Source organism: Orcinus orca, chromosome 8, assembly GCF_937001465.1.
Source record: "Orcinus orca chromosome 8, mOrcOrc1.1, whole genome shotgun sequence".
Classification (NCBI taxonomy): Eukaryota; Metazoa; Chordata; class Mammalia; order Artiodactyla; family Delphinidae; genus Orcinus; species Orcinus orca.
Window position 1 is genome coordinate 38495436 of NC_064566.1, and position 14754 is coordinate 38510189.

The following is a 14754-nucleotide window of genomic DNA, read 5'->3' on the forward strand; positions in this document are numbered from 1 at the left end:
ATAGCCATTTCTAATTTGCGCCAGTCTGATGAGCATAAAGTGCTCCTTTGATCTGCATTCTCTGACTCCTCTGCTTTAGTTGGTGATTTGCAGGCTATGGAGGCTTCTATATTCCCTACGTCCACTGACTCTCACATCATCCCCTTTTTAGATGAGGATACACTTTAGATGAGATGTGTCCAAAGATGCCTTGCTAGTAAGTGGAGGAGGCAGGATTCAAACCCAGGTCTGCATGACTCCACATTCTGCAAACCCTACATGAAACACAATGGCATCTTCAGAATTGTAGAAGATGGTATATGGGAGATTCCTGCTCCTCCCCAACCCAACCCACCCCAGGGGATTCAGAGTGGCCCTCGATGAAGTGTTATGAGTCAGGAGGCCCTGGCACTGGTAGCCAAGAGGAGTTGGGGGATCCTCTTCCTGGGAATAGACAAATGATGGCCCCATCTATTAGAGGTCAAGGGTGGGATGTCACAACCCCAGATCTTTGCTGAGGCAGAATGGAGGGTGGTGAGAAGGTGCACTTACCCATCCTCAGTGACCCGTGTGCCCCACAGAGATACATCTTCTTCAAGATGCCGAGGGAAGTGAAGCCCCCAGAGGACCTGCAGGACCTGGGGGTGCGCTTCCTGCAGCCCTTCGTGAACCTGCTGTCCAAAGGCACCTACTGGTGGATGAACGCCTTCATCAAGACTGCCCACAAGAAGCCCATTGATCTCCGAGCCATTGGGAAGCTGCCCATTGCCATGAGGGCCCTCACCAACTACCAGCGGCTCTGCGAGGCCTTTGATGCCCAGGAGGTCAGTGGGGGCATGGCCCCACCATCCATTCCCTGCCCTCTGGTTTAGAGTCACAGATGGGGATATCAGAAAGTATCAGGTCAAACCCTTGATGGGACAGTGGGGAAACTGAGTCCCAGTGAGAGGAAGAGGCTTGCCCTAAGTCACACAGTGAACCAGGGACAAGTCCAAGACCAAAGACTCATAGGACAGTCACAGCTGGAATGGCTGTCACAGTTTAGCTCATCTGGTCTAACACTTTCATTGTCCATGTGGGGAAACTGAGGCCCTGAAGGGAGGTACTGATTTCCCATGCCCTGTGCTCTTCCTTTTGGAGCCCAGTGACTGTAAAGGTGGGAATTTTCATCCATTTGGAGAGCAGGGGCATTAGTAGCCTGATCCTTACAATAACTCTATGATTTGAGCTAGGCAGGCATCTTTCCAAATCACTGATGAGGAAACTGAGGCCCTGAGAAAGGCTGTGACCTCCCCAGAGCTGGCCCATGGCTGGTAGGTAGTAGAGCCGGTTGCCTGACTCCCAGTCCAGTTCTCCTTCGCTAGTGCTTCTGCCCTAGCATCAAGGGGAGACACTGAGGCAGACACAGCGGCACTGGACTGGAATATTTACTCCCTCATTACAGTGCTGTGCTCGCCACATAGTCCCTGACCAGCTCTGTGACCTTGATCCATCATCTGGCCTCAGTTTCCCCACCTGGACCATGTTGGGTCCCCATATGGACCCACACAACCACACACTTGGTGGTTCCATAATTTCTTCCTGGAGTTCACCTTTTTGCAGCAGATGCCACTGGGTTTCCCCAGGCAGCAGGAGCCAGGAGCATCCTGGGAGGCTGGGCCCTGCTGTGAACGGGCCCTCAGCCACTCTGACCTGGCCATGGGTCTCTTTGGACAGCGGAAGGACATGCAAAGCACACAGGGTGCCCGGGCCATCTGGCAGGCCCTCTGCCATGCCTTCGGGAGGCGCCTGGTCCTCAGCAGCACTTTCCGCATCTTGGCTGACCTGCTGGGCTTCGCTGGGCCACTGTGCATCTTTGGAATCGTGGACCACCTTGGGAAGGAGAATCGCGTCTTCCAGCCCAAGGTAGGCCACCGAGGGGTAGAGCAGGCACCCTTTGCAAGGTTTTCACTCACGGGTGAGAAAGGGCAAGAGGCCGAAGTGTGTGAGCTGTGGCTGCAACGGGGCAGCTCCTTATGATGCACAGAGCCCTTTGCAATATCCCCCTCTAGGAGATGCTCTGCATCTGGTCAACAGAAATGTTAGAAGGCAAGCTTGTGCCCCTAGAGGATTTATGGCGTCTTGCTCTTTTCACCATACCATAGTCACCATAATACCTCTCTCAGTTACGTCATCATTCGGAAGGTTGCAGGAAGTGCATTTGTTTATCCAGTGTCTAGAGCTTCTATTTGTTAGCTTTTAGTTCATGTCATCTTAACAGACTCGAAATAACTTTTCCGGGATCTGTCTTCTTCAGTTTTGTATATGCACAGCACTCAAGGTTCTGCAGGGCCATCTTGGTGGCTGCTGTTGTGGGGAGGAGAGTGGGAAACCTCCGTGTGTAGGGCTTTTTCTCCCTCCACTACAAATTTTATTAAAAGCTGCCCCAGTTTTATTAATATGTTAGACTTGCCCATTAAAATTTCTTTTTTAAAAAGAGTTCCATGTCTTAAAAATACTTGAAGCCCATTGGACTAGATGATATCCAATGGCCTTTCCAGCTCTAAAGATGCTATAGACTGAAATTTGTCGGACAACAGCGACAGAAAAATCTTTCTGGGGTTTAGTTTCCTTCCTTGGGGCAATAACATCCACTCTGGGGGTGAGGGTGGAGTACTTAATTCTTCCATCTGTTTCTTTGCTGCCACTTAGGTTTAGATGGTCACGAAGCGGAAAACTTTTCACCTCTAATAAAATTCAGAGTCTTATTTTCCCAGCAGAACATCATTATAACCTTTTAACCACAAATAGACAGTCCAAAAATGATCCAGGGAATTACTAATTAGGGATCTGACTACTAATTTACGACTCTCCCTTGTGTAATGTTATTCATCTCGTGGGCCACAAAATTGCAGATACCATTTAATCCTCAGGAGGTTCATATGAATTTTTTCCAGAGGTATAATTAATCAGCTGAGTACTTTTGTCCGGGAATATGAGACACTCCAAGTCTGTTTGTCTGATTTACTCAGCAAATGATTTTTTTTTTTTTTCGGTACACGGGCCTCTCACTGCTGTGGCCTCTCCCGTTGCGGAGCACAGGCTCCGGACGCGCAGTCTCAGCGGCCATGGCTCATGGGCCCAGCTGCTCTGCGGCATGTGGGATCTTCCCAGACCGGGGCACGAACCCATGTCCCCTGCATCGGCAGGCAGACCCCCAACCACTGCACCACCAGGGAAGCCCAGCAAATGATTATTGAACCCTACCATGTGCCAGACCTGGGTTAGACTGTCAGAGTATAGAGGCAATGGTTACGATGAGGAGATTAACAATAGTAACAACCATTTATTGACTGCTTAATACATGCCTGGCTGTGTGCAGAAGTTATCCATTTGCTATCTCATTTAATCCCTAAAACAGCCCTTTAGGGTAAGTTTTTTTTGTAACAGTTTTATTGAGATATAATTCACATAACCATACAACTTATAAGGTAGGTATTTTAATTCCCATTCTACAGATGAGGAACTTGAGGCTCAAAGAGGTTAAGTAACTTTCCCTAGGGTCTCTCAGCTAGTTAGTGACAGAGTCAGGATTTGAAACCAAGTCTCTTTCACTCCATAGTCTGGGCATTTACAATCATGATGCTAAATTGATTATTATTATCAAGCCATCACCGCTGGCTCCAAGGATTGTGAAACCCAATGGAGGAGAGAGAAATCTAAATAAAATATTTTTATACCATGTGTTAAATACTACTACTCGGAAGTAGATACAAGGAACTAAGGGAAGAAGGAGTGACTAACTCAGCCAGTGATCATGACAGCTTCGTAGAGGAGAGGGTATTTGAATGGGACCTTGACAGATGCATAGGAGTTGGCTAGGCTAAGATGGGTAGATTTCTTGTTCAATCAAGAATGTGAGGACTATTAACTTTGAAATAAATTTTATGAAAATTTTACTGTACTTCACAATTTTTATGCTTTTAGAAAATGCTTAAATAATGTATCAATTTCTTAAAAAAGAAACTTGAGAAAGCCTAAAAAAAAAAAAAACTTCGAAGACTTTTTGCTTATTTAGACTTCAGTGGCTTTTGAGCCGCTGAACTTTATTTGCCCTCAAAAGAGGGGGAAGGAGACTGCTTCTCTTGTCCGCAGGAGTGTCACCTTCAGGTTCAGTCTGACCTTAGGTGACCCCTAAATACTCCATATTGATAAAACTGCAGCAGCATGGAGCCAATTGTTAATATTAGGGGGAAGTGACACCAGCCAGAGCCCTTATTAGCTTGTCCACATCGTCTTCTCCTTCCTATGTTTCCCAAAACTCTTATGCCAGTCTCCTAAGAACTCTGACGGCGGATGTGTCAAAGAGATGGTGAGAACAACACTTAGAATATTAATTCATCTGAATGTTAGCTTTGCCTTCTCTTTTCTCTTTGTTTATACACAAACCCTGGGATTTGCTGCCCTCTCATTGGAACGCTCTTGTCTCAGTTACTTGTTGGCACACAAATCACCGAGACAGATGGCACTGCCTCAGTGGCAGCAGGCCTTATCAAATTTAATATTTGTTCCCTGCAGCCCAAATACAATCAGCAAATTACAGACATAGAAACGAGAGTTGAAAGTAAATATAGTCTCCAGCGTCAGCAACAAAGAGTCCTCAATCGTGTGGTTACTTGGGATATGGCTTAATTCTCATTTGGGCTTCTGGGCCCAGAAAGTGGGGGAAAGGGGTCATTTATTAAAGTTACTTCAGGGCTTCCTTGGTGGCGCAGTGGTTGAGAGTCCACCTGCCTATACAGGGGACACGGGTTCGTGCCCCGGTCCGGGAAGATCCCACATGCCGCGGAGCAGCTGGGCCCGTGAGCCATGGCCGCTGAGCCTGTGCATCTGGAGCCTGTGCTCTAAAACGGGGGAGGCCACAACAGTGAGAGGCCCGCGTACTGCAAAAAAGAAAAAAAAAAAAAAAGTTACTTGGTTCACCCCACTGCCTCCCGGCAGGCAGCTCTAACCCAGAGAGACAGGTGCTATTCTGGTCTTTTTGAACAAAGAAGGAAGCTCTCTAGCTACACGTCACAATGTTTAACAGCCCTCTCAGTGAGAAAGCCCTTCTTTCTGCTCAGCCTGAATCCATCCTGCTGCAGTCAGCACAGCCAGGCACCCATTGTTTACTTTATTATCAGTGGCTGCCCTGTCCTCTCTTCCCTTGCCAGGATACTCACAGTTGGCAAGAATCATACCGCCCTTGGCATCTTCAAGGACAAGCATTTCTTATCTCTTCTTTTATTGTTGGAAGTGTCATATAGCTTGCTAGATCTTTGACACTCCTGTCCCCCTGCCACTCCCCAAGGAAAGCTGGGACCCAGGCTGTGCACAGCCCACAATAGATCTCTTTCCAGCCCCCTCTCTCACCCAACCCCCTCCAGCAATCTGTCACCTGCCATGAATGCCTCCGATCTGTCAGGCGGGCAAGGATTTATAAAGAACTGCTGGCATCTGAAACCTGCCAGCACTGCTCTAGGCTGTGAGCTGAGTAGAGAAAAAAAGAATAGTCTGGGTTTGATCTCAGGGCCAAAGCTTCGAATGGCCTCTAAACCTCAGTGGGAGTCATGTGTAGGTTAGTGAGTGTGTGTTGTTTCTGAATGAGTTCTCCTGAGACCTGCTTATGAGTGTATGCGTATGTTCCTTCTGTTTGTCCCTGTGTCTCTTGGTATGTCTCTTTCTGTGTATATCTGTGTCCCCATTTGGACGCCTATATTTGTGGCTATCACTGTGGGTACTTTGAGAACTTATATCCATTTCTATGATTTTGTGATGTCAGCGTGTGGGTTGGTCTCTTTACAACAATGCCCATGAGCTGCTCTGGTCTGGTGTGCATCACTAACCCCTCTCAGCTGCCAAGATGCATCTCCAATGTCACCTCCTCCAGGAAGCCTTCCTCTGGTTGAATTAGATGCTCCTCTTCTGTGCTCCCATAATATCCTATGCTTGCACCATCAAAGCACCCCTTTTCTTTTTCCTCAACTTGACCCTGAGTCTCCTAAGACAGGACCTGTGTTGTCTGACCTCTATGTGCCCAGCTCCGTGCCTGACACCCAGGAGGCACAGGAGAAATTATTCTTCAATGAATAATGCAGATGTTACTGTTACTGCTTACCCTTACTAAAAAAATTTTTTACCTACATTGTTACATTGGATTCTCATAACAACTCTCTGAAGTAGAAACCCTTAATGGCCTCATTTTACAGGTAAGGAAACTGAAGCTCAGAGAGGTTGAGGAACTTACTAAGGACACAGTAGCTAACCTAATGAGTCAGAATTCAAACTCAGATATGGCTAACCTCAAAGTCTAAGCTCTAAACCACAATGTCAAATGGTTGTGGATGGATGGCTGGGTGCCTTGGTCTGTGAGTGGTCAAAGACAGTTCTCAGTGTTTTTACCCAGGGCCTCCCAGAACTGGGACCTACAAGCAATTCACTTTATGGCCCTTGCCAAAATTGGAAGCAAGATCCCAAGTGTCCCCCTCCCCTTTAAGCTCCAGAGAACAAGGGAAAGGAGGCTTTCCAGTCATACCTCTGGCCAGGCAGGGGCGATGGGAATCAGACCTGTAGAGTCCTGGGTGCTAGGCCTACCTCTGCAACAAACTCCCTCTGCGCTCTTCAGCAGTCACTTACATTCTGCAGGCCTCTGTTGGCTCGACTGTAAAATGGGGAAATGTATAGCTTCTATAAAGAGTAGATGGGGGATGAAGATCATATGCATTGATTAATTTAAAATATATTTATTGAGCGCTACTGAGGAAACCCCTGGAAACAAACACAATTTCCTCCCTGAGAGCTTGTGAAAATGTGAGACAAGGACATCTGATCTTCCAAAGCATTTACCACCCGCCAAATGTCAAGTTGTAAGTCCTTGGCCTTTTCTCTCCAGTCTTCAAGGTGCTGGGCAATGCCGGTGCTCTCACAGCCATTTGAAGCTTCCCAGGGCCTGCCTTCCTTGGGCAGCATCCTAGCCCTCTTTGGCTAGTCTAGAACCCACTTCTTCATCAAAATGTAGCGATTCTGACCTCCATTTCTTTTACGCTGTCTCTTTGAAGAGAGATCAAATAATGACCCAATCAATGACTTATACCTGCAAGCAGATTTTCATTTTAACAGGTCACAAAATTCTTGATCCAAATAAATATTATTTCTGACCCTAGGGTGTGTGTGTTGTTAGGGGAAGGGGTCAAGGCTTTGCCTTTAGATCTGAAAAATGAGAATTTGTTGCTTTGTGAAAAATGTACAAATACGGATGAGTGCATTTAATAAATAGCGCCCATAGCCTAACCAATGAGACCGGTTGATTTTTCTAGCCCTCATTCCCCAGCGTATGTGCTTTCTGATCATTGTGGCACAGTGAATGAGCGCCATTCCATGCTGCTCGAGAGCTTTCGTGGGAACTGGTGTTCTTGGTGGCATAACGTTCCCATGAGTCTCCTAATATACTTACCCATTCCCTGTGGTTAGATATTTACATGGATTTTTTGCACTCTCCCCTGCTATAATCCAGAGATAGTACCTCTTTGCACATACAGCTCTTTCCTTATGTTAAATTATTTCCTTTGGGATAAACCCCCATGATGTGCTTTGTGGCTTTAAAATAATGGACTCTATTCTCCAGAGCTGGGTCTCTACAGAGGCTGGTAGAACAGAAGAATTCCAAGGCATGTTACACAGGACCAGGTTTTTCCCAAGCCCGGATGACTACATTTGTGACCCAGAACCATGCAGGTGGGCATCTTTCAGTCCCCCACAAGTCACAAGCTTGTAGCTGACAGTAGGAGACTCAAGGTCAAAAGACTGGATGAGACTTAAGTAGTGGATCTACGGTAGTGATTTTGGCATCATACAGGTTCATGTTCACGTGTTGTTTTCCTTTATCAGCATGTGACCTTGGGCCAGCCACTTAACCATGCTGAAACTCCATTTCCTCATGTGTAAAATTGGGCTAATAATGGTACTCTTCTCATTACGTGTTGTGAGCATTGCACCTGGTAAATATTGTATCCTGCCCCTTGCTTCCCTGTAAGGTCAGGTTCTTAAGCCATGTGGCCTAGTTTTAAGGTCCATTTTGCTGCTTCCAGCCATCCCCACCCTCTCACTTCTCCCTTCTCCCTTTTCCTGTTGTACTTTGACAAATGAGACAGAGTCAGGGGCTTCAGGCGTCAGTAGGACCCCCTTCTAAGAGACCTCACTTCTCCCTATATCTGCTTCCTGCTGTCCCCAAAAGGGAGAGACCCCATGCCACAGAGGAAGGGCCATACAGTTGTAACCAGGACCGGCTCCATGGAGCTGTGAGAGCTGGTTAAAGGGGCCTGTTGAACCAAGAGACAAGATCTTCTCTACCATCAGAAAGGCCTGTATCCAGGATGTAGGAATTTCTGACTCTAGGAACAGGAAGGACTCCGCTTAGAATCCTGACCCTTTCAGCCTGCTCTGGTGTGGACATGCCATCAGGCTCCTTCTCAGCACTTTGTTCCCACCACTCTTTATCCCGCAGCAGCAATTCCCACACCCTTCCAAATCACTTGCAAAGTTCAGGGCAGAGTCTCCGGAAGGGGAGAGCTATGTCTTCATGGAAACACTGATGTGGCTCTGCTGGGGAGCGATGGACTTAATCAAGATCAAAGTTTTCCCAGGAGCTGTTGATGATGAATTTAGAAACACATGCTGTTGTTCCCTGGTATCTTTAGCAATGAAGTCAAGGTGTTTGGGGTTTTTTTCCCCCACTACTTATCATCTGAGATCTTGCTGGAGGTGCAGGAAGCCTTACATTTAAAAGGAGGTCCCAGGAGCCCACAAGGCTGGGGCGCTTGGGTCTGAAATAGTCAATTATAGGCAATGAGTTCCCATCTCTTGCCTGGGAGCACTACTGCCATGTTTTCTGCTGGTCTTTCTTCCCAGAAGTTTCTATAGTGCACGCTGTTGGTGAATGTGGGACAAGGCCTCAGCTGATTCAGTTTTTGTAGCAGAGAACACACGTCGTGGGATCTGTTCTAGCAGTTCTAGTTTTGGCTGCTCTGTGATTTGCTCTATTTATTCTTGTCCTATTCAGAGTGAGCTCCCCTGGCCTGGTGGCCAAAAAGCTGAGAGTCATATTTATGGGCATGAGGTTAGAACTGGGCCACATTCTGTTCACCTAAGTTTATTGATGGAGAGAGTATAGGCAACCCTCCCTGTAGTTAGAAGAATGCTAGTCTGATTTTTCACTCATAAACAGTTGCCCAAGGCTTGCAAGCATGGAGGGTCCTATAATAATGGCCTCTATGGCCCAGTAACAGGTACCAATGGCAGTCATTTTGCTGGCCACGACTGCCACCTCTGAATTTCTCTTTCCAACAGACACAATTTCTCGGGGTTTACTTTGTCTCATCCCAAGAGTTCCTTGCTAATGCCTACGTCTTAGCCGTGCTTCTGTTCCTTGCCCTCCTACTGCAAAGGACATTTCTGCAAGCATCCTACTATGTCGCCATTGAAACTGGAATTAACTTGAGAGGAGCAATACAGGTACTTGAATGATTATTCTTTTCACTAAACAATAAGAACTGCATTATTTGTCCTCACGGACACTCAAGAATGATTCTGCTGTGAATTTATTTTCTTGTTACCCTTTAACAGTGTTTTGAAACAATAACCATTGACAAGGCAGTGTGACATAGTGGAGAGTGCCTTGGGCTGGTCTTGGGAAATGTAGTAGTTCTAGCCCTAGTTCTGCCTTGGACTAGATCTGAGATGTCAACTGCTCAGCCTTGAATGGGACGGACATCACTAATCAGTCACAGCACTTTTTCCTGCTGAATGCAAGTGCAGCCTAAGAATCCGTCTATAAATATTGTTCCAGGGCTCTGTTACCAGACAGTCTTCTTTGGTTACAAAGAAGCATGTTTGACATACCAAGACTAGATAGACTGTAAGATCTATTTGAACTCTTAAATCTTGGGTCGTGACGAGAGAGACGTACCCGGCCTGGTAAGTCCCTGGGTCTAGGTTCTTGTTCCTGTCTGCTGTGGCTTCCTTCTCAGAGTCGGTTGAAAAGATGGTCAAGGTCAGGAAGGATTCAGGGCCCCATTAGGCAAGGTGGTGATGAGCCCCAGTGTTTTTCATTTTTTGTTTTTTTTGCGGTACGCGGGCCTCTCACTGTTGTGGCCTCTCCCATTGCGGAGCACAGGCTCCAGATGCACAGGCTCAGCGGCCATGGCTCACAGGCCCAGCTGCTCCACGGCATGTGGAATCTTCCCGGACCGGGGCACGAACCCGTGTCCCCTGCATCGGCAGGCGGACTCTCAACCACTGTGCCACCAGGGAAGCCCCAAGCCCCAGTGTTTTCATTAGAATTTTGGTTCCACTGTTGGAATGGAGAGACCCAGTGTGATAGTGGTTTAAATAGGATAAAAGTTTGTTTTGCACATTTAGTCAGGGCTGATGCGGCAGCTATACAATCATCAGAGACCTTGGCTCCTTCTGTAATGTTGCTTTGCCAGCCTTCTTACATGACTTTGTCTCATGGTTTAATGTGACTACTGAAATTGCCACTATCGTGTCTACATTTAAACCGACAAGAAGAAAGATGGGACAATAGGAAGGCCTAATGTCTTTTCAAATCATGATGCGGAAGTTGCACAGATCCTCTCCCATCCCACTGGGGAGAAATTGGCCACGTGGCTATACCTAGAGAGGCTAGAAAGTGTGGTCTTTATTCTTTTTCTTTTCTTTCTTTTTTTTTTTTTTTGGCCACACCACACGGCACGTGGGATCTTAGTTTCCCAACCAGGGATCAAACCTATGCCCCCTGCAGTGGAAGTGTGGAGTCCTAACCACTGGGCCATCAGGGAAGTCCCTGGTCTTTATTCTTGACAGCCATATATGCCCTGCTAGAAATTCTTCTTACAGAAAGAAGAGAATGGATAGTGGGGGACAGCTGGCAGATTCTGCCATACCCAGCAATTCCCATGAAGTCAGTAGAACACTAGGAAATTGTGACTAAATCCCAAAGCCAGCTCATTCTTCAGAAATGTTTCTCAGAATCATGAACATTGATTGGTCCTCTGGGAGCCAGGATCAGAGGCATTGCAGAAAAGGAACTGAGAAGAGAAGGGTAGAGCCTGGGCTGGAGACTGTGTCTGGGTCCAAACGCTGGTTATCTTGGTATAGTCCATGTGAGTGGCGCCCCCTGGAGTTGTATAGTGCACAGCTTGGGAAGCTGTCCATCTCCAGTGGTTTTTCATTTCCTCATGAATGTCATCAAGTGAGAAAGGTAGAAAGATCCCAGGAAAATCTAAGACCCTCTAAGACTCATAGGGGTTCAGATCTAGGAGAACCAAGCTATTGCTAGTTCAGAAAACCTCTCTAAAATCCCAAACTCTGTCCAGACCCCTCCAGTGACAGGCAGGCATGTATCACCACAAACAGCAGCCAATTTCATAGTCAAGCAGTTTTGTAATGAAATCTACTTTCTATTTCTGTCATAAATCACACACTAGCCCAATATTTTCCAATTATACTAAAAAAGCCAAATATGGTTTTTTAATGTATTAGCATGTAATCATTTTTATTAAACTGTCTGAATCTTTTGCACGAATTCATTATGTCCCCGAAAGAAAATGCTGGCATTAATTACGGGAGCAAATTAGAGAAAAACTTCTTCCTTTCAGAGATTTACAGAAATCTATAGATAAGGGTTTATGTCTTCATGAGTTTGAGAACAACGACGGTTCTTGCATGAAAAGTTATGAAGCAAGATTCCTGTATTATATATAATTTTTGACATATACCAGGTTTCGGTCATGTAATTCTCTATATCCTGGTCTTAATAATGCTTTATTTGATAGTTTACTGTATGTTCCTACTTCACTGAAACTAGATTTATTATTATTCTTTAAAGACTGATTGCACATAACTTAGGATGAGCATAGATCTGTCAAAAAATGTCATTGCCATTATATTAAACCTTACCCATGGTATATATAAACTCGTAAAAGACAGAACAGGTTCATGCTTTAAGCAGACCTGACCCATGAAAAAGCCTGGGTTTGCACAAAAGATGAATTAAGGGCTGGGAATCCACCTTGCAACAGAATGCACAGTAGAATTTCATTCAAGAGCAGGCATCCCTAAAGGGAACGCATTTTTCCTTGTTTAAGGGCACGGAGCCTGACAATTGCCATCTTTCTGGGAGGCACAGTCACCGTGCACATAGAGCTTTTAGGTTCGGAGTTCACAGGGAGCCATTGCCATGGCTGCTCCCCATCTACCCTGGGGAAGGAGAACAAGGTCCTTGGGGTGGCCAGACTCCGGAAGGTGCTGGGGCTGATCGACACAAGCATTTGTCTCACATAAGACCTTCCCAGGCTGAATCCTTGTTTTATTTAAAGGCTCAATTAAGACAGGACTTGGCCCCAGAGCATACCCCCTTTCCCGGGTGAAGAAGCCGCATTAAAACAGATGGCTGCCACCCTTCGTCATTTTTATGGCTCTAAAGTGTGTTCTCCACGGACCTCCGGTAAATCAAGAATACAACTGGACGTGAAAATCTGCTTTTAAGATTTAAAAGCTAATTAAGTCCTGTCTCCAAGGGAAAGGCCTTGCTTGCTGGGGAAGTAGCTTGCCATGCTAGCACAGATTCCTCACGCGAATGCTGCCTCTCTGACTTGCTTGAACTATAGTCAATGCCCTTTACCTCTCTGAGCCTTAGTTACTCCATTTGTAAAACTGGAACAATCATGCAGTGCCCTTTACAGAGCTGCTCTGGGGCTCCATGGGGGAATGTCTGAGAAGCCCCTGGCACTTTAGAGACACATGGCATCTGGGGTGGTGATTAGGATGTTGATGATGACAAATGTGAAACACTCTGCTCTCATTTCCAGACCAAAATTTACAATAAAATTATGCACCTGTCCACCTCCAACCTATCCATGGGGGAAATGACTGCCGGGCAGATCTGTAACCTGGTAGCCATCGACACCAACCAGCTCATGTGGTTTTTCTTCTTGTGCCCAAACCTCTGGGCTATGCCAGTACAGGTAAGGAATGTGTGCTTTGTTGGGGATTGGGGGACACAAAACCAGAATCCGCTGGTACATGCCCAGTGGCCAGAAGCTCACCATCTTCCATTCCTTGTTTGACTGTACCTTCTATCCCCTTGGGGTCTCCATGGAGTGTATGCCTGGGTGTCTATACTGTCTTATATTCTGCAAGTGGTCTAGCCATCTCTCTTGATGATCAGAGAAGGCAGTGTCACTAAGACTTTTAAAATGTAGCCAACCTTAAAAAAAATGTATAGAATAATCATGTGTGGAACACTTTCACAGACATTAAAAGTTATGTTATAGCAGAGTACTTAATTACGTTGAAAAGTGTTCACGATGTATTTTTAAGCAAAAAGAGTAAGTTAAAAATAGTATTCACAGTGTGCTTCCTGCTAAATTGGGATATACACATGTATATATTTGTACAGATTCACACAGGAAAAAAAAGAACTGAAAGTCCTCGTGGTGGGATTACAAGCGATTTTTATTTTGTTTATGCGTTTCTAAATTCTCCAATAAACCCGTGTTAATTTTGGAAATCTAAAACATGGCATTTCCTAAAGCCAGGCAACTTTTGGGACTGGCTCTGGAGGAGGCACATTCTCCCCCAACAGTAGAATGAGAATCCCCGGCATGGTTTACCTGACTCCTGGCCTCATCTGCTCCATCTCCCATCTGGAGCTCTTCCACCACAGAGTCTGTGACTCCTGCCGTGTGCCTGAAGATGAATCTTCACTCTGGTGCTCAGGCCAGAAACTGAAATCCAAGATCCATTCCCAGAGGGCCTGCAGGCTTCACAGGGGATGCCTGGTATAGCAGAAAGTGTCTGGACTTGGGTGAGGCAGGCTGATTCAAGTCCTTAACCTATCTGAGCCTCGGTTTCCTCATCTGGGAAAAGAGGATGATTCCTACCCTCTGGAGGTGTTCTGATGATTCAATTAGGTAATGTAAGCAAAGCACCAAGCACAGTGCCTGGCATAGAGTGGTCACTAAGTAAACATCACAGCTCTCTAACTTGCTCACTTTGATGTAAGAACTTTACCAATCCAGAATCCATTGCTTCTTGGGATGTAGATTCCATAAACCTTAATCTAAAGTGATGTATATTGGTCTTCCTTACCTGTAAAGCTTATATGTAAGAGACACTAAAGAAAAACAGAAGGAGAGGCTTGCATAGGGAGGCAGCTAGACAAGATTGGATGTAGGGCAGGAAATCTGATGGTCCTTTTTATGGGAACAGCCATATACACCATTCCCTATTACCACTGACCAACACCCAGATCCCTGTGCCCCCCTCCACTCTGCCAAGATGGATCAGTGACTACAGAAACTATAGAAGGGCCCGGAGAGCTCATCTAATAGTCACAGCCTTTTGTCGTTTCTCTTGTGTTTCCTTGAACAACCCGTTTTGGAAGATTTTGTCCACCAGACCTGCTGCATTGTTATGGTTACTATTATTTTATTTTTTAAATTTTATTTATTTATTTATTTATTTTTATTTTTATTTTTTTGGCTGCATTGCGTCTTCATTGCTGCGCGTGGGCTTTCTCTAGTTGCGGTGAGCAGGGGCTACTCTTCGTTGCGGTGTGCGGGGCTTCTCATTGCAGTGGCTTCTCTTGTTGCAGAGCACGGGCTCTAGGCGCACGGGCTTCAGTAGTTGCGGTGCATGGGCTTCAGTAGTTGCGGCGCACGGGCTTCAGTAGTTGCGGCACACGGGCTCAGTAGCTGT

General features: G+C 46.1%; 1 protein-coding gene across 11 annotated transcripts in view; it reads left to right on the forward strand.

The window, feature by feature from the left end:
* Positions 1-14754, forward strand: part of ABCC8 (ATP binding cassette subfamily C member 8) — a 76216-nt gene that overhangs the window by 13211 nt on the left and 48251 nt on the right. For 9 of the 11 annotated variants that reach the window (XR_004479886.2, XM_033416165.2, XM_049713179.1 and 6 more), the window contains 4 exons: positions 561-803; positions 1696-1884; positions 9343-9507; positions 12864-13019. Coding sequence is in view for 10 of the 11 variants with exons in the window: in XM_033416165.2 (XP_033272056.1) it covers positions 561-803; positions 1696-1884; positions 9343-9507; positions 12864-13019 (753 nt within the window). In the remaining variant the exon portion in view is untranslated. The remainder of the gene's footprint in view (positions 1-560; positions 804-1695; positions 1885-9342; positions 9508-12863; positions 13020-14754) is intronic. The other 2 variants (XM_033416160.2, XM_033416162.2) reach the window with 2 other exon arrangements.